Consider the following 27,704-nt stretch of genomic DNA (forward strand, 5'->3'; position numbering starts at 1 on the left):
TATCTAATTTTAGTGTATACTTCATCCTTAGACCCCGTGATGTAAGACACTCAATATTTCCCATGAACTGCTAAGTCCAACTTCTATCAAATTTAAAACATTCAAAAATCATGGTTCATAAAGATTAGATTAGAAGCAGAAGAGTTTAAACTGTTGAATTTCTTCACTGTTCATCTTTTGTATTGACAATACAGTCTTTATACTTCTGCATTTTCAAATTGCCATTCCCTGCTGTTTTTCAGTATTCTGTTGGAATGTTATCTGCATTATGTTATTTCTGCATTTGCTTTTTTCTCTGTGTGTATTTTTCTAGGATTGTTGGGTTTGTGCTTGATATAGCTGCACATGCACACTTGCATGCTAGGCTGCTTTGAATGACAGAGGAAGTGAGACTAAACAGCAGCTTAAGTAGGATTACACTCTCACCTCTGCTCTGTTGAAAAAAAGACATTTTCAACCCGTATTCCTAGCTTGCACAGAGATAATGTATATCCACACAGGAGGGATAACATTATCAGAAGGTATCACACAGGTGCAGTAAACACAGTATCAGGAGTAACTGCAGTAGGAAGTGTGCTTTTCTGATGAATTTTAAATTGTAAATTAATGCTCTTTCTATTGTGATGGTCCCATTTGTTTCAATCAGCCACTTTGGTGGAAGCTGAGTGTACTCCTTTTCTGTAAGTCATTGCAATACACACATGAAGGTTAGTAAGCACAGAGAAAATGAACGTGGTCTTACACAATATTAAATTTCTGTAGGATTTTTTTATTATGCAGATATAATAAAGAATCTCATTACAGTTAGAAATGTTTATTAATGGCATGGTATGGTTTGGCATCAGTCAGTTTTTCATTGCTGTTTTAAATCACTTTAATTTCCATATACTTGATCTTAAATGAGTAAAATTTAGTGCAATGACTCCAGCATGAAAAGAATTTTATGTGCTTGTTTTTCTTTGGATGGAGAGGGATAGAAACTTCGCAAATTAGTTTAATGGGTTGATGTTAATTTAAGTCTGTTATTAGACTTACTTATCTATGATTTCCCTACTCCTTTTAAAACAAGGAGATGAAGTACAAAAGTCCTATGAATTACTTTTCAAGTGTCATCTTCAGTGCAAAGAAAGTCAACCCTACCTTGAGAAGAGAAAGCAAAGCAAGGTTTTTCTAGGCACCAAATTCAATATTGCAAGAGCAGTGTAACCATCAGGATATAATCTCTCTCCATTTTGTTAATGACAAGGTTGCTCTGACAGAGTTCTGTATTAAAATTGCATTATACTTCCTTTTTTTGGATCCTGGATTGGAATTAGGAATCTCTGATTCCTGAAGGGAGTTCTCAATGGTCTTTAAAGTGGAATTCCTAACTTTAGATGAACTTCTATGGACTGTAGTGGAAAAGTACATGAAAATGTGAGGTTTTCCGGATTTTCCAAGTGTTTGTTTAACCATTTGTTTTCTTATTCTCCTACTGAGTACATATCTCCCACAAAATTGTGTTTTGACAAAAATGCATTTCATTCAGTTCTATTGACAGTAATAAACCAAGTCATCTAAAAATTCTGGTCTTAACACTTTCTGAGACTAAAGGTATGCTGCCCGTTAGCATTGTTATGAATAATTGACTAGTTTACAGTATTTCAGAATTTATGCTGTATTCACGGACTATAGATTAGATGAGCTTTTCCTTTAGACAATAGGAGCAGTTTCCTTACTGGAAAACTTACCCAATAATTTCTTTTTTCTTCTTTTGTCTTCCCCCAACAATGCAACTGTTAAATACATGTCTGATGTGCAATTTGGTATTTTTGGATCGCAAATCTTATGATTCTTCCTATTGCCTATATGAATTTTCCTAAAACTGCTGAGCTATCTCTTGATTTTTATCAAAGTTTTGCCAAAGTTCCTTAAAAGTGGACCCATGTTTCAAGTCCTTGCTAATGTCTTTTGACATTTGCTTAAACTGCGAAGGAAGTTCGGTGCACATACTTGTGTCATTACTTGCACGGAGACCTAATAAAATTTGTGTGCAATGATGTGTTTCATTATGGAAGCAATGCACAGCTCTAGAAATCCATCAGAAGTGGGATTTATGGGACAGTGGTGAGTGCTGGGTGTTGCAGCTGCCGCAGAGCAGCTATTGATGGAAATTGTGCTACATGCTCCCTGCAAAAGACTACACATATCCTTGTTTTCCAGGGAGAGATCAATCACCCTCACAGGCAAATCAGGCTCAACTCAGTGAAATTAATTCAATTAAATCAGAGTATGGTAGTGAGAAATAAAACCTTAAAACACTTTCCCCCAGCCTTTCTCTTCATTCCGGGTTCAACTTCACTCGTGATTTCTGCACTGGCTTTCCCTGAGCAACACAGGGTGATGGTGAATGGGGGTTGTGATGAGTTCACTACATCTTATGTCTGCAGCAGCTTCTTTCTCACACTCTTCCCTGGCTCCAGCATGAGGTCCCTACCAATGGAAACAGTCTTCCATGAACTTCTCCAACATACGGATCCTTCCCAAGGGCTGTAGTTTTTCATGAACTGCTCCAAATGTGCGTCCTTTCCGTGAACTCCTTCCATGGGGTGCAGTCCTTGAGGAACAGGCTAATCCAGCATGGGTCTCCTGGAGAGTCACATGTCCTGCCAGCAGACCTGGTCCAGTGTGGGTTTTACAGCCTAGTTCAGATATCTGCCTACTCCACTGTGGGGTCCTCCATGGGCTGCAGGGACACAGCTGCCGCACCAGGGGCTGCACCAGGGGCTGCAGAGGAATCCCTGCTCCGGCACCTGGAGCACCTCCTCCCTCTCCTTCTGCACTGACCTTGGGGTCTGCAGGGCTTTTCCTCTCACATATTCTTACTTCTCTCTTTGGCTGCACTTTTTTGCCGCTTCTTGAATATGTTTTCCCAGAGGCACTACCACTGTCAGTGATGGGCTTGGCCTTGGCCAGCAGTCTGTCTTGGAGCTGGCTGGCATTGGCTCTGTTGGACATGGGGGAAGCTTCAAGCAGCTTCTCACAGAAGATGCCCCCTGTAGCCCCCCCGCTACCAAAACCTTGTCATGCAAACCCAGTACATACACAGAAATTGAGTGAGAAGCTAAATGACTTCTTCCAGCCATATAGAATGACTGGAAGAAGCGAATGACCCCTTCCAATCCCACAAGCTTTTGCACTCTGCCTCTGAAGTGTTTCAACATGTTCAGATTATTCAGTGTCTCCGGACAACCTTAATAGAAGTTTTTTTCTAAAGTACATCTTGGTTTCTGATACATTAGAGAGGACCTGACTAAGATGTTTTTCTGTACTGTAGCCTGTGTTTTCCTTTGGGGAGGATGATTTCTTTTTACCCAGCAAAACTAATTGTTGTTCTGTCACAGAGAAATCAAACTGTCTCCAATTCTCTTACACCCTGTACAATTCATCAGATTGGTAATGCTTGGAATGAACTAATGCCAGGGAGAATCCGGAGTGATAGTAACAGGAAATGAGACACAACACTTGAGTGTATGGCAAAAGTCACTAGTGATGTGGAAGTGCATAAGCATCGTGTAGGAAGGAGGGCAACAGCTGCCTTCTCCATGCAGAACTGCAAACCCAGCACTGTATTGGGCGTGGTACCAAGCACCATGAGCTGTAGGTAATTGGGAGGCCACACAGACTGCATCAGGAAGTTCCCTGCAGTTTCTGAACAAACATTCCCTATTTAAATTCATGAAAATAGAACTGCATCCTCTTCCACAACTGTAGAGACAAAATCAGTTGTTATGTTCATGGATCATTTCCATCCAATAGTGCTTAAGCAACTGAGAGTGTTGGATTTTCCTTCTTATACCATTATCCCTTTTTTTTCCTACACACCTGCATGTTTTTTACTTGTTGTAAATATTTTGCCGTGTAAAACTCAGTCCTTAACTGGTACAATTTTCAAACTAACTTCATCAAGGAGTATTTCAGCTCCCAGAAGGAGCTTTATAATTCCTTGTAATTGTTGCAGTATCATAAATAATAATGATAGCAATAATGACAACAATAGTAGTATTACAACTGCGGCTGGTAGGAAGACTTAAACTTTTTTTTAGCAGCAATCAAATGTCTTGGAATGATGTGGATATTTAGGCACCCTACTTCTAAAAACCCAAAAGTCTGTCCAAAATATGAAGATATGAACAAGGAACATAATCAGTTAGCATTGGATTAGGTTTTTTCTAACAGTTTTCACTCACTGTGCCTAATTTACTCAATGTTGAGTTCTTCACAATACTGTAGGTTTGTATTTACCCTACATGGGAACTTTACATGTGGAACTGCTTTAAAAATATATCCTCTCCACTATTCTCCTTTAAACAGCATTCCTAATTACTTTCAGTTCCCCCCACATCATTCTAAACTATTTCTGCTGTTTTAAATACTTTATCTCAAGCTGAAAGAACAATTCCTCTCAAAGAAGCAAGATTTTTATATTTTAAAGGTTATCATTATCTCCTGAAATTACCTCAGCCATAGGGAAGTAGATTTGAAGTCAGTGGATGTTTCACCACTTTGAAGATCAGGTACCTGAGTTAGGCACACCGCTAACAGAGGTGGATAATTAGCTTTATTCCAGGAGCCGAAGCATTCCTCTGAGTCATAGCTCCACCTCGAATTCTTCCTTATTGCTAAATGATGCTAGTTTAGGGCTGCAATAACTCAAATACTTTAAGTCACAGAATGTGGCTAACCACTTCTTTGTGAATACTGTTTGGGGAAGGGAGGCAGGGAGGAAAGAATAAGTCAGCAAGCTTTTTTACTTTAGTTGAGCAAGTGAAAGTACCTCAGAGAACCTGAACAGAGATGTAGTGTGGCCCTTATTCTAGATATTTGTAGGCAGAGGGACAGTCTAATCCTTAATTTTGTTGTTTTTCTGTTTTCCACTGAGTAGGTAATTAGCCTAGCAATGCTATTTGTACAGTAGATGTACAGATGCCATTTTAAAAATTGAGTTACATTGCGAAAATCCTCACTGCACGTGCCTGTGCATGAAAACAGCGTTACATCTCATGTCTGGCTTTGTTACCTGAGGGTGATCTGAAGGTAGCAAGGTTGAATGTCCTATTCACTGGAGTTTCCTATTTGCCTCTGATGGGAGACTGTCTGATTTGTTTGACACTTCTAATATGGGTCAGTAACTGTCAGTACTGGATATTATCAAACCATTTGTAGCTGAGATAAAATTAATGCCAAAAAAAAAGCAATCTCTGGTCTTCTAATTAATCCCACAGGAATGCAAAAACTCATTTAAGTTAGACGTTTAGCTGTTGGCAGCATCAGGAAATGCTGGTTTCACTTCACTGAGCTGAATTAAAACTCCACATTAATGGAATTAAAGCACATTGCCTTCTTAAACTCTTACATCCATCAAATCAAAGGCTTAGAAGCTTTATAAACAACTGCAGCACTACCTTCAATCCTTGACATAAGAAACAGCATGCTGAGAATACATCATAAAAACAAACAGTGTTAGCATTCCCTTCACTTGCTTCTGGTGGAATTTTTTCAATATTATATTTATCCCTCTTTTTTCTTTTAGTATTGTGAATAGCAAAGAATAACTCAGAGCTCTAGTTTTGGGTTTGGTTTTTTTTTTTGTTGTTGTTGTTTGTTTGGGATTTTTTTTTCCTGCAGAGAACATATTGATAGACAAGTGGAGTTTGTACATTTTTCTTCTGTGTGGCAGTTTCAGAACTGAGAGCTGAAGAATGGCTGCTCCAAAGCCAGTGTTCAGAGAGGTCTCTACCCAGCCTGTGCCGTGGCTGCTTCACTGCTTCTTTATGAGAAGTTGCAGGTCAATTTCTTTAGGAAGCAAATAACTTTTATGCTGTCAGTTTTGACTTGTCAAAATAAAGATACATAGAAACAAAAGGTTTCCTAAATCAGGGCTATAGCAAATACAGGACAGGTGTTCTTTGTTGATAGAGGTTGAAGGCTGAGAGAGAAAAGCTAATGACTTTTCTAGTACTCTCTTTGTAAAGACAATATATCTTGGTTTTATCCAAACAAAAAAGAGGAAAAATTTTGGATTGTAACAACCTTATTTCTTCAAATGTCAGTGCAATAGACAGGCTTTGGGATCAACTGATTTGAGTGTCATGCTGATCCCTTAAGGGTGGTTTCTCCATATTTTTGCATTATAGGAGTTTAAAACACACTAAATATTTCCCTAACATGATCGTTTCATCCCAGTTAGAGGTTTCACTGGCGTACTGTGTGTCGGTGGAAGTGTCATTTGGGAAGGGAAGGTGGTGGTTCATGCGGTCCCTATGGGGAAAGAAGTGCTTACGATGCTGCCTCCAGTTTCAGCATCACCCACCCAGCAAAAGTGCCTTCAGAGATTTCTTGGGCTAGAACAGAATTAAAACTAAGGAGACTGGCTACTCAACTTTTTGTTTCTATAATACTTACTGATATTATTATTTTCATAATAAATATTTTAAAAAATATGTGAACACCAGGCTGCTCTATTTTTAGTATTTAATGAAGTCATGAAATTGTTCACCTTGCCTAAGAAATAAGTCCAAAACAAAAGGCAATTTAAACCCATTAAAAAGAGAGGTTGGATACTTTGCTCCCAGTTTTGTCCCTTATTATTAATTTATAATCTCATTCTTTGTTCCTTCACTCTTACGACTTATCTTACAAGAATAGTATATTTCCCTTGTCTCAATGAACTAAAATTAAATGGATTTAAGTTAAAACTGGTCTTTTACAGGATGTAAGATTCTTTTCTTCAGGGAAGATCCATCTTGTGTGGCTGTAGTACAGGGTAGTATAATGGAAATATTGTTACTTTATATTACACTAGTAGGAGGTTCACTCTGTATCATTTCAGAGAAATGGTAGCATTTTTTTAAGCCTAAATGTCAAACTTTGAATACTTTGATCGGTCAGTGTAAAACTATGCTGCTTACGTATGTCAATCGGGATATGTTTAGGCATTCATCATAGAAAGTAACTCAGAAGCTTTATTTTCTTTAGTGCTGCAAAAGACATGGCAAATGCACAAGTGTATTAAGCATGTGATGAAAACAGCTTCCTTCTGCTGGTTCCATCAGTTTGATAGAACTCACCAGGAGATTATCTTTTCAATAAGTCAGTTAGGAATCATATCAGACTATTATTTCTGTCACCAATAGCTACTTGTGTCAAGCAATGACTAAACTGCGTTTTAGACTTTCAGGTGTCATTATATTCATGACGATACCTTAGAAGGCACAAGTTTATATCAAGCATCAAACTTGATTTTTATAATTATGTAAAAATGAGTTTTCATATCACCAGTTCAGAACTATTTTCATGAAAGAAGTTGAGGGCCCATTTGAATGCTGTGTCACAAATCCCTAGGATTGGAAAAGGTTTTCTAATGAGTGGAATATTGCTGATAGCTGAGCCCCTCACTTGGCAGGAGTGAGGTGTGAAGTGCCTTGTATGTGCAAACTTAATGTGAAATTTTAACCAATGTTCATATAATATTCTGCAGTGTTTTTCCAACTCAGCTATTCTGTTCATACCATGATCCCAGAAACTTATGATACTCCTGAATAAGTTTTGCTATAAAACAGATAAAAAGTTCTGTGGCTTTTCTTAGAAGGGGAATATACTTTTCTAAAAACCTGATGAAACTTTCTCTCAATTAGGATCAGTACTTTACTAACATAAAACAAGAGCACAACTGTCACAGCAGAAGATACCAGGAGGCAGCAGAACTTTTGTTTGTCTAGTGGCATGCATCACAACTCTATGGGCTACACAAAAAAAAAAGAAAAAATTGCATCTTTTCTATCAGACAGACAGTTTTGACTATGCCACAGGATGAAACTCATGTAAAATAGATGTGTTGCTCACTAATGTCAAATGAAGTAGCTTCCATTGAAAATGAGATGTGCTTGTTCTGAACAAGCAGCTTGAGATGTACGCAAAGCTTGAAAGCAAGACAAAGTCTTCAGTTAGAATCAGTGATACAAATCTGACATAAAGATTTATTTTTAGTGTGTACTTTGCATTATTAATACTGGGCCTCACTATGTGCTGTAGTCATTTAAACTAATAAGAAAATACACCCAGATGCTTCTGATTTCAAATATTTTACTTAAACAGGTTGTCTTGGATAAGGAGTACAATTTATTATCACAAAACTGCCTTTGAATGATGCTCTGTTGTTATCCATTTGTATTTACAATACTGTTATACCATAGTACAATACTGAAATTAGCACATACTGTGTAGTTTTAACATAATGATTATTATTCAGGTTTCTTAGTCATGTCAGTAGACCATTCGAGAAGCCATTAGACCTCAGGGCTTTCAATCAAAAAGCTTTTTCTTTCAGAGTGTCTGTGTTTTGCTTAGAAAAATATCCTGTTTTTCCTAAGTGTTGTGTCCTATATTAATGAAAATCCATGTGGAAAGACTCAAGCTACTTAAGATCTGATAGAAATAGTGTTGAAGTTACATCAAGGTGCAATTCTAAGCAGTGCATGTTCTCTTTTACTGAAACACTGAGAATTAGATTTATTACATTATCATTTGCTGGTTTACCTTTTGCTCTGAAATTAAATTTGCATTGTATGTTTAGTATATTTAGTGGGATGAGTAGCATTTAAGTTATTTTAAATTACTAAACTCTGTGTGTGAATATATATGTATTTAAAATGAGTAAGAAAGATAAGGGGGAGTTATTCGCTTAATTTTATGCTCTTAATGAGAAATGAAAGCTGAATTTAAGCAAGAGAGATTGTACAATTACTCCCTTTTTGAACAGATGAGCATCACTGAAGTCAAAATGCTTTAGACACGTGTAAAACAATCTGATTGTTGTATCTGTTTTGGCATTAGCTAAATTGCTAGAGATAATAAGAGCAAGAGAGACTTCTATTTCTTTAACAAATGCTTTTCTTTATTCTTCCTTGGCCATACAGTCATTCCCAGCACAGCACTGCAACACGTCCACCCACAGTGAGCTTGCAGCGGACCATTTCTGTGGAAGGGTAAGATGATTCTCTGTTGAAGCTGCTGTAGAGGTGTCAGATACCACTGAACTACCCACATACACAGAGCTATTAATTAGATGTGGGTTGCACACCACGGTGCTTAATTCTGTGAGAGGAAGCAATGAAGATTCAAATTAGTGCTGATCCTTTCTTGATACTTACACTGAAAGGTTTGGTTTTTATGGAGATGAGAATATCTGTCATGGAGGTACACTGGATACCATTTCTTAAATTCATGTCACTTGACTATTGTTAATATTTACTTGTGTTAGCTGTAAAATCTTCCCACTAATCATGGAAATGCCCAGTGAAGTCGTACTCTGTTTTCTTAATGTATGCATGAGTTCTTTTTGACAAACCAAAACTAAGGATGAAGAAGTACTGATAGAAAATATTAATCCTGTGCTGGTGAATATCTATGTACATGAATGTGTTAACTGTAGAACACAGCTCTGGGTACACAGCTGCCTCAATTTTAACTAAAACAATTGTGTAAAATGTGAATAATTCACAACTACAGTTAATATTCTTGCATCTTTACAGTATTAGAAAGGCTGATATTTAACACAGGAACAGATTTTGTTTGCACTGACTGGCATAGTTTAAAAAAATGTCAGATTTTTTTCTCCCCTTACATAGAAATGTGGAACTCTGTAGGCATGGGTAATAACTTGTCATTGGCTGCTCTCAGGTCATATTTCAAAGCTTTTCTTTCTTGTGATAAAAGTGAGACTATACAGTTTCCACAGAGGAAAGATGCCATCTTGTTGTCTTTTAGTTTCCATTACAACTGTACTGTCGCGCAGGCAGAAAATTGAAGCGGTAGATGTGTAAAATAATTCTGTCCTAAGTGAAGCCTGAAATGGTTTTCTCACAACTCTCAATTTTTAATTTCTTATCTAGAGCTATGATTTTAAAATAAGTTTATTTAAAATACGTAAAACAGCTATGGTAATTATTCATTGAAAATTAAATTGAATAATGGAATTATTCAGGAGAGGTGCATGTGGCTCTAGGGCTATCATCTGGAAGATAGTTCTATAAATGAAGCTCTCATCATTGTCCAGCCATCTTGCTCAAAATAGGGCCAACTCTAAGGTGGATCAGGTTGCTCAGGGTCTTGTCCAGTGAAGCTGTGACTATCAAAAATGTGGAGATTACTCAAGTTCTGGACAAGCAGTCTCAGTGTTTAAACACTCTCCTTTTAGATTTCTCTTCTGTCTAGCTCTAATCCAAAGAGAGAGTCATAATAAATTCCCCTGACTCTTCTTCAAATCATCTCATGAATAAATTGATGTTTGAAATAAAACTGAGCTTCAACAATTTTGGTGGTGAAAAAGGAGGGAGAGGGGAAGAAAAAAACTAATTTGCTCAATTGAGATTTAGGGAAGGAAATTCTCTTATGATATCTGTGGCTTGGTCTACTGGACCAATTCAGGAGTCATCCTGTAGCTTTAAACTCCTACTGAAATTTGGAAATCAATGTGTCTAAATGAATTTTTAGATAAATCCCAGAATGTGTACTGGCCACACAGACAACTTGCATATATTGTGTGTGAATCATTAGAGTGCAGAAAACCTGCAGTTGATACGACAGGTCTTCTGTTGTTCAGGAGGTAGGAGAACATCATTTTGTAATTAGTACTAATGAACTTACACTGCATCATATTTCATTTCGCATAGGAAAGTGGGATTGTTAGCCTATTCCACTGCTGAGCAGAAATGAATAATCAGCTCAGCCCTAAATATTTCATTATGTTAAAGCTGAATTTATTATAATGGTTTTGTGGAGTCCATGCTGTTAAGTATGTTTACAGCTAATAGAATTTGAGGTCAAAATAAAGTTATTTTTCTCTTTTAGGAGCCATGTTCCTATCAGTAGAATCCTCTATTTAGAAGAATCACTATATTGCTTTTGAGATGCACTTTCTAAACAGCTGCTTTACCTGCAAGGCATCTCTGGCACATGCTGACATTTGTACCCTGGATGCTGGCTCTCCCTCACTGACTGTGGAGTCACTGAAGTGATATAATTACTGGGTCCTAAGAAAGAAAAATTAAATTTGGAAGGGTTAAAGAAATACAGAGGGAATTGCATTTGCTGGCATTTAGTCCTTTCCACCCTGTTGAATATGTGATAACTGAGCTGGCCAGAATAGATTTTTAAATAACTCAAATAGCTTTTTTTCAACTAGGTAATGGATGAATACATAAAACAATTTATTTTTTTTGTGAGAGAGGGATTTTGTGGACTTCAGGTTCCAGCAACAAAATGAGTAGCTAGGTGGGAAAAAAAAAGATGTCTTTAAAGGTTGTTTTTCCTTTATATTCAAGCCATATATTCTTCACAGTGTAATAACTGTATGTGAGGTATACAGATCTATTACGTCTATAAAGGCATGAACTTCAGAGGTGCTTGAGGTCATCATTAACAACTTCCCTAATGTTTCATTTTCATGGTTTAAAAAACAAGAAAACTCTAATGTTTGAATTTGAAATTATTAGTTTTTTGAGGTTTTGGAAACTATTTTGATGAATAATCTTAGCTGTGAGGATCCAAAATAGGAAAAATATTGGTTGAAAAGAGCCCTGTTTTTTTTGAAACCCTGCGGTACTAGCACACAAAGCTTTAATGTTAGTGACATCTGACAGCTATTCTCTCTGCTTTTGGCATTCCCACTAAACTGAATGTTGTATGCTACCAGCCAACTCCTAGAAACTGGGATTTCAACTAATTTGATCGAGTCTTTTGATGGAAATATTACACCTACTTATCAATGTGACTATCTGAAATATATATATATAAATATTTATACACAAATAAACAGCATTTGAACCATGACTAAGGACAAGAATTTTTATCCTTAATAGGACAGATAGTACAGACTGCTTTGTGTTTCAAAGTGTCTTCTATAATGTAATTTCAGATGCTTGATCTTAGCGGCCTGTGTATTGATACTTTGAAACATGGCTTAGAGGCACTGCTATTTTTAGGTATTCTCTGAGCCTGTGAATACTTCCTGTCTTCTGATAGTGCAATTCTGTTGCCTCTCAGCAGTTCCATCTCTTCCAGCTTTGTTTACAAACTGTAAAGCTGGAGCATTCATGGTAAATAGAGCTATTGAATGCTGTAAGTAATAGATTTTAGAACAGTGGTTTCAATATGGAACCATTAGTTTTTAAAAACAAAGTGCAAAGCAAACCTTTCTGGTATGGAGTTGCCTGTGCTGGGTGTAGCAGGTGGAACAGACATGCAGTTTTCAGGATTTATTTTGATTATTAGCATGTAACTAATATACCTCCTGGAACAGAGAAGAGAGACAAGTGATTATGTGAGAGAAAGGATAAATGAACAAGCAGACAGGAATAATCATATCCCTTATAGATCTAAAGAGCATATTAGCTGTCCTACATTATCTCTCTAGAAATCAATGAGGTTTCTCAAACCCAGGAGACAGACTCCTGTGCATTTAAAGTAAATGTCAGGTGTCATGGTAAAAATGCAGACCAGTTTATCAAATCAGAAAGATTATTCCTGCATGCCAGTTTCATCTTGCTATCTGCAAGCAGAAAACCTTGCCTGGTGTGCAGGCTTGAATTTCTCTACAAAAGATAAAATGAAAGATTGCTAAAGTCCAGAGGTCTTCCTACAGAACAGAAACAGTTGCACCTGTATAACCCAGTGCAGTCGCACATGCATCAGTCAGGTTGAAGCCTGGCTCCCAGTAGGTTCCCTCGTATTAAATATGCTTTAAAGTTTGTGACAATTTAGGCATAGTGTTTGCAGAATAAATGCATTAAAATTGTAGGCAGTATTAAAATTAGAATAAACCATTGCTTTTACACATTCAATGAACAAGAAATGCTAAGGAATCCATAGTCAAATAAATGGATAAAATACTTGTTTCAAACAGACAGAGTAACTCTAGTAGGCAAAGTGATATTTTGCTATGTGATCTGATAAATGAACATCTTATTAAAGGCTGAATTCTTGGTTGTTAGTATACCAATACTTGGTAAAATGAAATAATAAATCACTAATCAATTATAGGTAGTGATAGTGAACAGTCTGCACAAGGCCAAAACATTGTTTCAGTTTATGCTGGCAAAGTTACCCCTTTGGACTGTGATGGTCAATGTGATAGCAGTAGATAAGAGGAAGGCTTCCTTATTTTTGTTATTTTCTATCATAATTGAAAGTAGGATAACACTAGTTAAAGTCACTACCAGGGATCAGACCTCACAGGGTCAGGTGCAACACTGGTGTGTGCAGGCACTCTGAGGTGATGAAGGACTAGGAACTGAAGAAAGGAAGGTCTGTAAGCTCCCTACCACTGCCAGGTCCTGGTGCTTTGGACACTGCAACAAAGGCAAAAGAGAGGGAGGGCTGGGGAGGAAAGCAAGCAAGGGGTGGAGTTGTTTCGCATCATAATGGAAAGATTTTGCCAAACCTAAGGGGGTAGTAACAAGGGGAAAAGCAAAAGCTGAGATGCAATAGAAGTGATAGCACAATAAAATGATAGATGAGAGCAGTACAGACAGATTTTACTCTTGTGTGAAGCAAGAGCTGTAGAAGTATGAGAGAAAATCTATATAAAGAAAGCTTGGTTTCACCAGAACTCAAAGTCTTTTAAAAAGGTGCATGTGAATATTCCAGGCCTTCAACCACTTAGAATTTCATATTCTCTCATTTGATTAATCAGATTTTAAACCATCACACACACCGGCACATAGTCTGTCCCCCCAATATTCCTGTGCTAAATGCTGTGAAGAATGAAGAATGTATTTGAACCACCTTTTTTTAGGTCCTTCCAGTATGAATGTCCTTTGGTTGCCAGAAACGAACACACAATTATTTATCAGAATTTTTTGAAGCATGAGAGGAAAACCAGAAGTATTTTTCTGAAAAAGAAATGGCTTGATTAGCCAAATGACTCTAAGGTAACTCAGTGCTCACACAGTGAATTGTCAGAAGCCTAACAACATATATATACTGCTCAAGAGAAAGGGCCTTGATGCCTTAGATTTGGGGTGTTTTTTTTCACAATATGACAGAATGGCTTGAGTTGGAAGGGACTTTAAAGATCATCTGGTTCCAACCCCCCCTGCATTGGTAGGGACACCTTCCACTAAACCAGGTTGCTCAGGAAAGGCAAAAAAACCACCGCCACCACCACCACCACCAAAGAACCTGCAGCCAAATCAAGATCAAAGTCATATTTCAAAGTCTCTGCAGATTTGGGATACCTCACTGATTATATAAACTGAAGAAGTCTCTAGGGTCTGATATTTGAAAGCACCCAGTGTTGCTTAATATTTCTGTAGGTGTTTCAAAAAGCACAAAACTGTGTCAGCTCTCCGATTTTATAGATGGTACAAAAGAAACAGAAAGACAGAGCTGTGTCAATGTGAGATGAATACTAAAACTGACTCTATTCTTTAATGTTGCCAGCAGCACAAAATAATCAATTTAATAATGGATTTTCTTTCAGTTAATTATTATAAGAATTACTTGTTTTTAGAAAGCTCTTCCCCTTCATTTATCTGTCCGGTTTTAATCTCTTAAATTAGATCTATAATTACTATGGATTCCAGTCTATAGAAGAATGATAGGAATAGTCACATTTTTTGTCTTGTCATTTTCTGTTTGTTAAAAGTAAACTGATCAAACCAAATATTCAGTACAAATGTAGTAAATAAAAAGCACTTGGTGTTTTCAAGATAATGAACAAATTAAACATGCATAAACCAAAAAAACCTGTTAAGGAGAGAAATGCTGCACTTTGATTTATTTTTGGTAATTGCATTTTTATGACAGAAGGCATTTTCTTAAGTGTTGACATTTTACCCGCTCAGGTTTGTTACTACTTACTGGTTTCAAATATTAATTTAGTAATCCTTTGCTCTTACACCAGGCCTGCAATTTGTAATGAGATTTACAGAATCTCATCTGATGCGTTCCCTAAAGCAAGTAACCAAGTCCATCCAAATTGATTCTGCCATTGATTTCTCAGCCCTAAATTTGTGTGGATTGCAGCACTTTATTTGCGCCTTTACTCCTGGCTCTATGAATGTAAATCTTCCTTTCTTCTTTCCCTACCTTTTTATTTCCTTCCCTGCTCTCCTTTACAGATGCACTGTCTCCCTTTATCCTTATCTCTCTCTTCTCTTTTTGTTCTTTTTTCCCCTTCTCTTTTTTCCCCCCTCCCTTCTGCTGCCTTCTGTCAGTCCAAGCATGTTTTCATCTCATACTCCTTTCTAATTTCTGCTTGATTTCCCCTGCTGCTCTTCTCTGTTTGTATGTGGTACAGAGCTGCAGGAGGGTATAAAACATGCACACAACGAATTAAAGTGCTAGTACACTTTGTTAGCACCTACAAACTCACCTTCAGCTGCATTTATCAGAGAAGAAATTGTAAATGGGATAAATAGTTAAAACTGGAGACAGAAACATGCATTTCAAAAATACTGGATGTCAGACTGCTCCTTTTTCCAGGGTAGCTACAGAGTGCCATCTACTGTCTCCAAATAAAACATTTTCATAGAATCATAGAATTTTCTGAGTTGGTAAGGGACCTACAAGGATCATCAACGTCCAACTCCTGGCCCTGCACAGGACCATCCCCAAGAGTCACACCATGTGCCTGACAGCATTGTCCAAATGCTCCTTGAACTCTCTCAGGCTCAGTGCTGTGGCCACTTCTCTGGGGAGCTGTTCCAGTGCCCAACCACCTCCATTTTAAAATAGGTTACCCTGAAATCACTTCTGCCTTAGTTGCTGTTTTCTGCAGACAACTACACATTCTAACTGAGTGCACTGACTGCAAGGAACCATCATTCACATTTGAATTACTTCTCATTCGCTTCTTAACTCTCCCATTATGTCATCTTTAAGTGTTTGATTCCATTATTCCCTTTACAGAATTTTTCTGCATTTTTTCTTGAGTTCTCTCATGTGTACCAGAACTGCATTCATAAAGATTTTTAACAGAGGCAAAGGAATTTTTCCTAATGTTGTTTCCCTCATATTCAAGAAAAAATGGAGCAGCTGTTCTTAGGCCTCCTTAAATATCATATTAAGGGTTGACTGTAACTTTTATACCAGGTGATAAAATATGTAACATCCTCATCTTCAGCTTTATCAAAACCAGCCTTTTCAGTGAGTGTTGATAAAGCATTGGCAGGTAACTAATTTCTTCATCACTCTTAAAAGATCACCTGGGCAGTGGCTGCTATTATAGTGTGTTTGCTTAAGAAATATGTTTTCCTACTTCAACTTCATAAATTTTATATCAACTTTTTTACCATCATAAATCCTTTTTTTCATTGTCATTCTAAGTACAATATGCAAGTGTGAACAATTGCATATTTTTAAAAATGTATTTATTATATGAAGGTGAATTGGCATATGCGTTCTACTTCCTATAGCTTTTGCACTACAGATATGGCTAAAGGTTATTTTTATAATGGTGACAACAACACCTACGTGTTCTTGAGTCCATCTTTCAGATTCTGAAGGATAATTAGATATGAAAGAAATACGAAGACATGTTACGGATGGTCAGCCTCTATACAGCCAAATCTGAGTCATGACCAAAATGACCTGACTAGGCATAAGAGCAGGGGTAGAAACCCATTGCATTCTAATCACAGCTTCTGACATTTTCCCGTTATTGTCTGAACTTCCTCTGAACATAATCATCCAAGAGCAGAATGTGAATTTTGCTGTCAAAAGGCCAAAATTATAAAACAGCACTGGCAGCATTTTAGGCATAAATCTGCTGACTTGATCAGAGACAGGGATTAATAACTGGGCCAACATTTTGTTGAGCTGCACAGCTTACTATTCAGTAGATACCCAGTTGTATTGACCTAGTTTTGCCCATGGCACTGGCTTTCAACTATTTGATCCAAGCTGCCTGTCATATGTGAAAATACTCATTTTCATTTTGAACAAGATCTCTTCTGATTCCTCACCAGCAGAGCTGGAAATATATTGGTTTGACTTTGCTGCCTCTTTTTCCTCAATATTCTGGTAAATAATAATTGGCAGTTGCTCAACTCTCGCGAAGTATTTCCGATGTGTAGGACTCGAAGACGACAAGTGTCACCGTATCATTTTGTGGATGAGGAATCTGAAGCTGGAAGAGCAAATGAGTTGCCAAGAACACTTAGCAGTGCACGGGCTAAGTGGAGAAGAGAAGCCATGCTTTCAGCTTACTGCCCTAGTTCTGCTCCAACCCCCAGGCCACACTTCTAATTAAAAACCTGTTTAGACTTAGATTCTGGATCACATTATGTCTACTCTTCACATATATAACAAGGTGTTAAAGGAGTTGCTACAAGGCAAATCAACAGCAATGATGCAAAAGAAAAAACTCCACCTTTATTTTCTGATTCTTAAGAATACTTCAAAAATACACAAACTCAATACAGTATATCTTTTGCTCACAGCTGTATTTTTAAGTGTTTTCTGACTTTACAATGTTAAAAAAGTTAAGAGATGAAGGACCATATGGAGTAGGACTAATACTTTGCTTTAGTCTTCTCTTTCAAAAATACAAAAATTCAGTTCCAGAAAGCTGAGATGTTATTTTAACATCATGATCAAGTTGGGGATACTGTTTGGATATTAGCACTGGGCAAAGATGAAGATAACAAATGCTCATTATTTCAGAAGTATCATGTCCAGATGAATTCTCCATGTATCCATAAGATTAAACTCACATCAAATAAGGCATCCCTCAATTAATCGCTTCTCTTGCTTTTCTTTCTTTTCTTTAAAAACAAAATGGAAATGAAAAATCCATTTGTGTGAAGTGCTCTATAGTATGGAGGAAATATTGAATCTTTTCTACAAGAGGTATAATAGAGAATGCTGCTGTATATGGTGTGTGTTTGTATTGCTGGCAATTTTTATTTGTAAAATTAGAGAATGAGTAGAGCATCCTATTTCTCTGGGAGGAGTCACAGACACATATGTATGTGTTTGGGAGACTTACAGGGCTGGGCTTAAAATTATACATACTAATATAACACCATTTATACTTCTTATGAAAATTAAATTGTTAGAGGGATTTGAAATGGGGTAAGTACCAATAAACATGGAATATGTATGTATATGTGGTTGTGTGTGCTTGTGTATCCAAGGGAGAGCCAGGTCTGAGGCCTTGTATGTAGTGACTGGGAACATGAATATTTGCAACCCTTTCTCAGGGGTGCTACCTTGATTGCTCAGGAAAGTTATCTGTTTCTGAAAATAACTTTTCCCATCAGTAAATTGCATGTTATGTTTACATCCTCTGGGTCATATTTTCAATTTACAGATGAAAGGAGCTGTGTGAGATATGCCTGCTATTATTTATTGATTTCTATCGTAATTAATAATTTTTTAATGAGCGTGGCAAAAGCAGGTACCCCTTGGGCTGGTTCAGTGATAAAACTGCAGTGTGACTTAACAAATGCAAGATCCTGATAATGTCAAACCAGAGTTTTTAATGAGATTCTGCTGTATGAGCTTGATCATATAAATGTTATTTGCTCCAAATCTGTCAGGATCAAACACAACTGCTATTGCTTTGCCTGGAGTTCGAAGTTTTTTCTTCGTTCATTTGTTGCAAAAGCAAGACTAGAACTTAAAATGAAAAGGTATCATATAAAGATTGATTCTACCTGTATATATAGTATTGCTATAAATTAAATATATTCAGTGTTTTGTTTTTCCTTCTAATAAATTTGTCACTTAACATAGTGAAGATGATTCCAATGGGGTGAAATTAACAGAGATGCTTGGATTCAACCATGAGGAAAAAAAAAAAAGCAAGTTGATTCCTACTTTGTCTGTTCACCAGTTAAAAGCTTTGTCGTATGTTAAATGGTTTCTTTAGACAATAGCAGGCCATTGTGTCTTAAGCAAAATATAGTATGTTTAATATGCTGTGAAAAATGCATACACAGAGGTTTGACGGCATAAACATTATAATTTTGTTTCTATACAGAGAGCCTCGGAAAATCATCCTGCACAAGGGCTCCACAGGACTTGGTTTCAACATTGTGGGAGGTGAAGACGGGGAAGGCATTTTCGTGTCGTTCATCCTCGCAGGTGGGCCAGCAGATCTCAGTGGAGAACTGCAGCGAGGAGATCAAATCTTATCTGTAAGTATTCCCGTTGGACTTTCCTGACCAGCCGCTTCATCTTGTTCTATGTCTATACTGCAAGGGACACACAGAGAAGTCTTTCTCGTTTCCACGTTCTGAAATCCGAGCTGCAAACAGTTTATCCCTGAATATTTTGGGTATTTTGCCCTTGGGTTTTAGAGCATTTGTTACTGGTGTTACTTGCATTTAGCTGGGAATGAGACTTTTCGCTGCTTAATACTACCTGCAGTATGGTGACACTACAGGGAGGACCTAAGCACAGTGCAGACCTAAGCATCCCACAGTTGGGCCCATTATCCAATTCCATTTTTCCCAAAACACACTACTGAGTCTAAGGATATTTCTCAATCTCAGCTTTTTCTGGAGGAGAGCAAGTAGTAGGATGAAATCATCTATACTCAGGCTGCCATCTAGTGTGCACTCAACTGCTTAGCAAATGGCTCACTCCAACAAGGAGACTAATTACGTTATGTTAATTATCTCTCTGCCTCTAATTTGATGATCCCTCTGAAATTCTTTTCAAATTTTATTGGATGAAATGCTTTGTAGCCTGAGGTTATATTTTGGATACTTAGACTCAAAAACATCTTTTTAATTTTTCTTTCATGTATATATCAATATCACACATTTTAAAACCAGAACATTTATGTTTTAGGCTCTGTCAAGTAATCAAACATCTGACTGAAACAATCTGAATATGAAGGATTTTGAGTGACAATGAAAGCCTTGAAAATGTAGTTAAATATCCATTGACATTATTCACATTGCTTACAGAAAAAAAAAAAAAAGAAACTATCCCAAATTCATACAGATGTGACTGTTTCATGTGAATCACATCAATAGCCTTAAGGCAAAGAGCTGAAATACAGGAATTATTTATCCCAGATAAATGATGGACCCACCAGGCTGCAGTATCACACTGCCTCCCACTGTTGTGTTTTCTATCCCTGTGAATCCTGCATCCCTGGCTGTAATTTAGTTAGAGTTAAGGGTGGAGGATGGCTTCAGAATGGATGGTTTGTTATGTGGTTATGCAGCACTTTCCTGGTCAGTGTTTAAATCCATAAGAAAGCTGGATATGGTTTTTCTACATTGCTAAGGATTGTCTCAGCCTATTCTATGAAGAGTGAATTTACCTTCCACCTGCCAAAGTTTTGTAAAGAGGTGGCTGGAGGTGTTTTGCAATATATAGAAAATCTGGTTAAGTTATCACCAAAGGGAGGCAGTAACCTGACGTTGTGAGGATCACAACAGTGTATTTGATCTAGACCTGTTCCTTAAAAGTGCTGTAAGAAGAAATGAGAAAGAGCAAGTAAAGGGTATTCAGGTGCTGTGGGAGTAGACACAGGCAAGTGGGCAGAACAACCAGAAGACTACATCTGAAATGCAAAGAGTAAATTTATTTCATTACCTTGCTAACCAGAGGATCCCAAAGCAACACCCGGACAGAGACACAGGAACAGGAATGCAGGAACCACCAGGCTCAGTCCTTCCTGAGGGGCAGTGGGGCCCCTGTTTGTAGCCATTTGTCACGGCCCACACATGTGGAGTTTACCACTGTTCCGGTTTGGCCAAATTCAGAAATATATCCTCTGAGAGAGGGCAGGTTACAACCATCCCTCCCCCACCAGGTTTGGGAAAAAAATTAATTTTCCTTGAAGGAAAGTGAAAGAGATAAAAACTATTTATTTAACAAACACACAGAAAAAGGATAATGATGCTAAATAACAAAACCTCTCACTCTGCTGAGAGAAACCTGGGAGAACCTCAAGAGTCCTTCTGTAGATCTCTCTCTCCCCCTCCTTGGAGCTAGGATGGGATGGTGGGCCCACCTCCAGGGCCAAGGCCTCGGTGGAAAGTCCTCCCAATGTATTCTGATGTTGAAACAGTCCAGCAGAGGAAAAAAAAAAGAAAAAAACAAAGTCCCAGGAAAACAAAAGTTCAACTCTCTGTCTCCAGAGAAAGAAAAAGGAGCTGAAAAACTGGCCAAAAGCGCACAGGGTGCTTTCCCCACTCTCGCTCTGCTGCTGCAGCTGGAAAAAAAAGTCTCTATCTCTGTGTGACCTTGAACAAGCTGCAAACTGCTTTGCAGAAGTTCTGCTCAGGTTTTCCTCCCCCCTCTCAGGCTCAGTTTAAAAGCACAGAAAGGCACGAAATTAATTTTCTGGGCATGGGGCAGCGATAGGGGATACACATCACAAAGTCACCCCAAGACATTCCACTCCTTATCCCATATTGTTGGCTGAATGCCCAAACTAAGATATTCTAACTCTACACACACATTAATACATATATATATATATACACACACAGCTATGTACTAACAGTGACAGTGACCCTCAGCAAGCAGTGGTATACAGGCATTCCACACTACAGATGGTTTCCACCCAACAATCAGATCTCCCTGTGGTACACAACGTGTTGTTCCATCTTTCTGCATTACCCACCATGTGCAACCAGGTCCCTGAGCAAAGACAACCCCACGGATGGGTTTGTCTGTACTCAAGGCAGAATTCATCCACACAGTCTTTCTTAACAGACCTCTGACCTCCACTACTGGGACCTTATCTCCATCTACTGTATGCAGGGATTCAGATTGGGCTGGACCAGCTCTATTGGTGGAACCTCAGGTGTTAACTAACCAGGTGGCTTTTGCCAGATGCTGGTCCTAATTTTTGAAAGTTCCCCCATCCCGTGCCTTCAAGGTGGTTTTCAACAATCCATTGCACTGTTCCACTTTGCCTGCAGCTGGTGCATGGTAAGGGATATGGTACACCCACTCAATGCCATGTTCTCTAGCCCAGGTGTTAATAAGGCTATTCTTAAAATGAGTCCCATTGTCAGATTCAATTCTCTCAGGGGTGCCATGCCTCCAAAGGACTTGCTTTTCCAGGCCCAGGATGGTGTTCCGGGCAGTAGCGTGAGGCACAGGGTAGGTCTCCAGCCATCCAGTGGTGGCTTCTACCATTGTGAGCACATAGCGCTTGCCTTGGCGGGTTTGAGGCAGTGTGATGTAATCAATCTGCCAGGCCTCTCCATACTTGTATTTGGACCATCGCCCACCATACCACAGAGGCTTCACCCGCTTGGCCTGCTTGATCGCAGCGCATGTCTCACAGTCATGGATAACCTGGGAGATACTGTCCATGGTTAGATCCACCCCTCGGTCTCGTGCCCACTTATAGGTGGCATCTCTGCCCTGATGACCTGAGGCATCATGGGCCCATCGAGCTAGGAACAACTCTCCCTTGTGTTTCCAGTCCAGGTCTATCTGTGACACTTCTATCTTTGCAGCCTGATCTACCTGCTTGTTGTTTTGTGTTCTTCATTAGCCCTACTCTTGGGGACATGGGCATCTACATGGGGGACTCTCACAACCAGCTTTCTTACTTGGGCAGCGATGTCTTTCCACTCTTCAGCAGCCCAGATTGGTTTTCCCCTACGCTGCCAATTAGCTTTTTCCCACTTTTCCAGCCATCCCCATAGAGCATTGGCTACCATCCATGAATCAGTGTAGAGGTAGAGCTTTGGCCACTTCTCTCTTTCAGCAATGTCCAGGGCTAGTTGAACAGCTTTGAGTTCAGCAAGTTGGCTTGATCCACCTTCTCCTTCAGTAGCTTCTGCAACCCATCATGTGGGACTCCATACAGCTGCTTTCCACTTTCGTTTCATCCCTACGATGCGACAAGAACCGTCGGTGAAAAGAGCACAGCGTGTGTCTTCTGCTGGCAGTTGGTTGTACGGTGGAGCTTCTTCTGCACGTGTCACTTGTTCTTGTTCCTCTTCATCAGTGAGACCAAAGTTTTCACCTTCAGGCCAATTTGTGATTATTTCCAAAATCCCAGGGTGATTCAGTTTTCCGATACAGGCGCGCTGTGTAATGAGAGCAATCCACTTGCTCCATGTGGCATCGGTGGCATGGTGGGTAGAGGAAACCTCTGCTTTGAACATCCACCCCAGCACTGGTAGTCGAGGTGCCAGGAGGAGTTGTGCCTCAGTTCCAATTACCTCTGTGGCGGCTTGGATTCCTTCATAGGCTGCCAAGATTTCCCTCTCTGTTGGAGTGTAGTTGGCTTCAGACCCTCTGTAGCTTCAACTCCAAAATCCCAGTGGTCGACCTCGAGTCTCACCAGACACCTTCTGCCAAAGGCTCCAGGACAGGACCATGGGATGTGGATGTCCTCCAGGACCATGCTGTGATCTCTGTGCTTTTTATGACCTCTGAGTTTTTTATGGCCTCTGAGCTCTGATCTTCTCTCCCAAAACAGGGAGCTCATGCATGTCCCTGAGAGTTCCTCCAAGTCCCTCAAAACACCAGTGTTATCTCTACACAGAAACTCTACTTCTCAGAACAGAGAGACAGAGGATAGACAGCAGTGGGCAGAGTATATGGGGTTTCCCACACTGGTATTCTCCAGGCCTTGGCATTCCCACCTGCAAGGTCTCTTGGAATCTCCCATTCTCCTCTCCACTCTCTGCTTTTAACCCTTTCTTCTCAACACTGCCTTAAAGAGCTCTCCAAGTAAAAAGTTTCTATGGAACTACAAGAAAATCAAAATAGACTCTTATAAAGTTACCCTTATAAAGAGATAAGGAAGTCAAAGGCGTGTGCCAGGAAGAGCACAGACAAGAAACCCGAAGAATAGAAATGGAAATTTCTTTAGGACAATTATGCAATTTATTTTGCTTCGGTTAGATGCAGCAAAATAGGGCTGACTAACAGAGACTAATGAGATCAAAGCCTTTCACAGTACATTGTATTCAAAAATCCAGAAGTTCAAATACAAAGTTAAAAGGCCATTCTATTTTATTTTTAAGCAGGATATATTTAGAACTATTTGATGCAGCCATGGTAGAATTTTTAATTTTGTCTGTTTTGTAGTGATGTCTTCCATAAGTTCTAATTAATGTTACCAGTGTTGAATCAGCATTTACTTGTCATGCAAGAATTGTTTATTTGTTCACTGAGCAGAGAGGGATGGAAATTATTACTAAATTAGACTGTGTGCGTATCCCCAGGCAATCACCCAGTCAGGCCCTTGTTACTTATTTAGTCACAAATAACTATTATGGATCCATTTTTCCATATTCCAACAAAATCAGTTTCATGCACAGAGCTCATTAATTGTACCATTGTCTAGTGAAGGGTCCCAGACACCTTAATTTCATAAGGACTGCAAAAAAACAAGTCTGTTTCTCTCTGTTCCTTCTTGTCTCATCCCTCAGAAACACTTATTTCCCTACAGAAATACTTTTCCCATTTGTTTCTCAAAACATAATCTGATTTACAAGAACAAATATTACCCTCAAAGCTGCTATTTCTAATCGGCTGAAGCTTGGTTAAATTTCTTACAGATAGGAAGCATAGTAAGTGATTTATAGATCTGGATTTAATTTCTTGTAAGATTGGTATTGCAGAATTACAATGAAGTCAAAAGAGCTTTTCGATTGTGATATTTTACATGTTTGTAAAACTTGCTGTGACCTGCTTTCTGGCCTATCCCTCAAATATTTATTATCTTTCAAAATGCTACTTCTTTCATTGTTTTTGTTGTCCCTGCCCATTGCAAGGGAGGTGACCTTTAAAGGTCCCTTCCAACACAAATTGTTCTATGATTCAATTTAATCAATTTAGCTGGTGTCCTCCTGTCTGACCATAGGCAGGGTGCTTCATTTTCCTAAGCCTCGGTCTCCCAGGTGGACAGTGAGGATCACATGCACTCTCCTAATTCATGCCTGTGCTGTGAATATGGCAATGTTGACTGGTGGAGAGGTGTGTATTCTCACCTTTGGGAAAATACCAATAAAAATACCTAAAATAGACTGCAAATCCACCAGTGAGACCCAGAAAGGCTTTGCCTTTATGTGCAATTCCTTGGAGTGATACACTGAGTGTATACATAATTCCAGAGTCAGCCCACAAGGCTTGGACAAATTCCATAATCTCTGCCTCTCCTTCTGCTTGACTGTCGGGATGTGAGGGGAAGGGGTCCAACCCTACAGCCCTACAGAAGCACTGGGAAAGATGGTGCCATAGCCTTGGCCCCATGGACGAGTGAAATTTGGATTTATTTTTCCCAGATGCCGCCAGGTGGCGGCCCAGGATCAGTAATGACAGCGGTCTGGCTTTGGAAACTGGCTGAAACCTTATAAAGAGCGGGGTTAACAGAGGGTTTTTTCTGTTTTCAGTTAATTGGAAATGTTTGAAAATTATCTCAGAAAGAAGGCTGATATTCCAAATACTTCTGTGCAGAGAGAACAAATGAATCCTATCTGAATCTTGAAGGTCAATTGAGGAATCACGGATAATCTTCTATGTCAGATAGTAAAACATTTTAAATAGCCCACAAATGAATTTTTATGTTACATTCATGAGAAGATGGGGTTCCCTCCTGAAGAGGTTTTCTTAAAACGTTGGTTTATTCTGGCTATAATTCATTATACTCTTTCAAATCACCACCCAACTAAACATTCTCATTTCTGAATGCCTTTAAAATGAAGTAACACATACATCACCAATGTAAATTCATCACTGTACTAGAATATATCCCTCCATATGCTATTTTCCCCTTACTAAGTATGCCATAACTATTATCAGTAGCATGTTGAATGCTAATTGACATTAATGTTTGATTTACTACATGCTGTGTGCACTGAGATTAATTTTTGTCTCAGATACTTATAGGCCAAAGGAAACAGTTCAGAATATCAATGGAAGAATTATTTCTTTTGGAGAAATGAGGTGCCAGTGTGTTAAATGATTTGTTTAAAGTCATTTTAGAAGTCTGGGCCAAGTTTAGAGGGTGTTTGAACTCAGATCTAACCCCAAGTTCTCCATCTGTTAGGAAAATGCAGTCTTCAATAAAAATAAAATGTAATGTTCCTTGATGCTATTCTTGCAGTTTTAAGTTGCACTTCCAATGCTAAGGGATATTTTTCCTATTAAAACAGCAATGGGAACCCAGTGTTGGTTAGTCAAAACCACCTGCATTAGAACAAATTATTTCCATGAGCCATATGCATAAAATGGCCACCCATTGTGCCTACACCCTGACAGAAAGCAGTACAAATCTTACCGTTTTAGGAAAGATGTGCATAGTGAATTGCAATTTTTAGGGGAAATTCCTGGGGAGGCAGGAAAAGCAGGACAGTCCTTTTCAAAGAAAAATGGCCACATTGTTTTTTTCATTACAATCTCAAATCAAAATCTTGATAAAACACAAGTCTTTCTTTTAGGTGTCCTAGTCTGAATGCTTTAAAGCATTTTCAGTGCCAAGTAGGCAATTTTTTCAATAGGTGCAGGACCTAAACCACAGAGAATTAGTTTAGACGTGCAAGTTCAGCAACAAAATTCAGATTTACAATTTCACAGAAATAGTTACTGCATATTGCTCCTTGAGTTCCTATGCTGACACTTCTTTTCAAACAGTTTTATAGTTTTCCATAAGGCTGCATCAAGTTGAAGTTGTATACAAATGAAGGAATTACAGTGAATTAATAGGCATAAGGGGTTAACAGCAAGTATTTGCATTTGAAAACTTTTGAAGTTACTGAATTTTTTTGGTTTTGGTCAAGGTTAAACCTCAGATTAAGATACTTACATTTAGACATCTGCATGTTTGCTGGGTGTCTGGTTGCCATTAATGTCAAAGGAGGCAAGAGAACAGTTCAGCTGGCCCACTGTGAGCTGTGTAGAGCAGGCTGAATTTCTCTGTAAGCTTTATTACCTGTATTGATTTTTAAGCTTAAACACCACATGCATTCATCTCCATATTTAGGTGTCTTAAACTGAGTCTCACATTTCATGTTGGTTTGCCCTTTTAATATATATTTGCTTTTTCAGCTAACATCGTGCTTCCTTAATTGCAAAGAAAAGTAACATAAAATCGTGAAGCATAAAGGCAGTATCAGTTTTATTTCATTCTCCTGTAGAAATGCTTTATGTTCACAATGGCTGGATGCAGCGTGACTCGGAGCCTGAAAGTAGAATCAAGAGAAAAAGTAGACTGCTTGCTCTGGAGTGAGATGACTGTTCCCAGGCAATGCATCCACAGGTTACCTTAAGGAGATAAAACAACTTTTCTGAAGGGTTATTGCTCAACAGCAGCAGGAAAGAGTAGAAAAAGAACAGGCTGCACTGCAAAGAGACATGTAGTACTCTTGTAACACTTCCATTTACCCTCTCATCTAACCTGAATCAGGTGAATGATGTTAACCAAAGCATTCTGTGTGATTTTCCTGGTGATCTGGTGTAGTATCAGGATGTATTAATATATGGGGAAAGACACTTCTTTCTGAGAGTGAAATAACTATGGATTGGGAAGGGGCTGATGGAGATACTCCATGGGGTTTTCTGACACTGGTACATGGCACTATATAAACCTAGTTTACAACACCAGTATTTGAGCATCTCACTTTAGTATTGTGTCTGGTGTTTTATACAAGGTTCTCCCTTGCAGAGGGAAGGTCATCTCTTATATTGATCAGATTTTGTCTTGTGTCTGTACATCATCCCGC

General features: G+C 38.6%; 1 protein-coding gene across 28 annotated transcripts in view; it reads left to right on the plus strand.

The window, feature by feature from the left end:
- The window catches only part of DLG2 (discs large MAGUK scaffold protein 2), a 1,001,432-nt gene that overhangs the window by 761,698 nt on the left and 212,030 nt on the right, over positions 1–27,704 (plus strand). For all 28 annotated transcript variants that reach the window (XM_032099063.1, XM_032099062.1, XM_032099064.1 and 25 more), the window contains 2 exons: positions 8,958–9,026; positions 19,028–19,184. In XM_032099063.1, the coding sequence (XP_031954954.1) occupies positions 8,958–9,026; positions 19,028–19,184 (226 nt within the window). The remainder of the gene's footprint in view (positions 1–8,957; positions 9,027–19,027; positions 19,185–27,704) is intronic.

This window comes from Corvus moneduloides, chromosome 2 (assembly GCF_009650955.1).
Source record: "Corvus moneduloides isolate bCorMon1 chromosome 2, bCorMon1.pri, whole genome shotgun sequence".
Classification (NCBI taxonomy): Eukaryota; Metazoa; Chordata; class Aves; order Passeriformes; family Corvidae; genus Corvus; species Corvus moneduloides.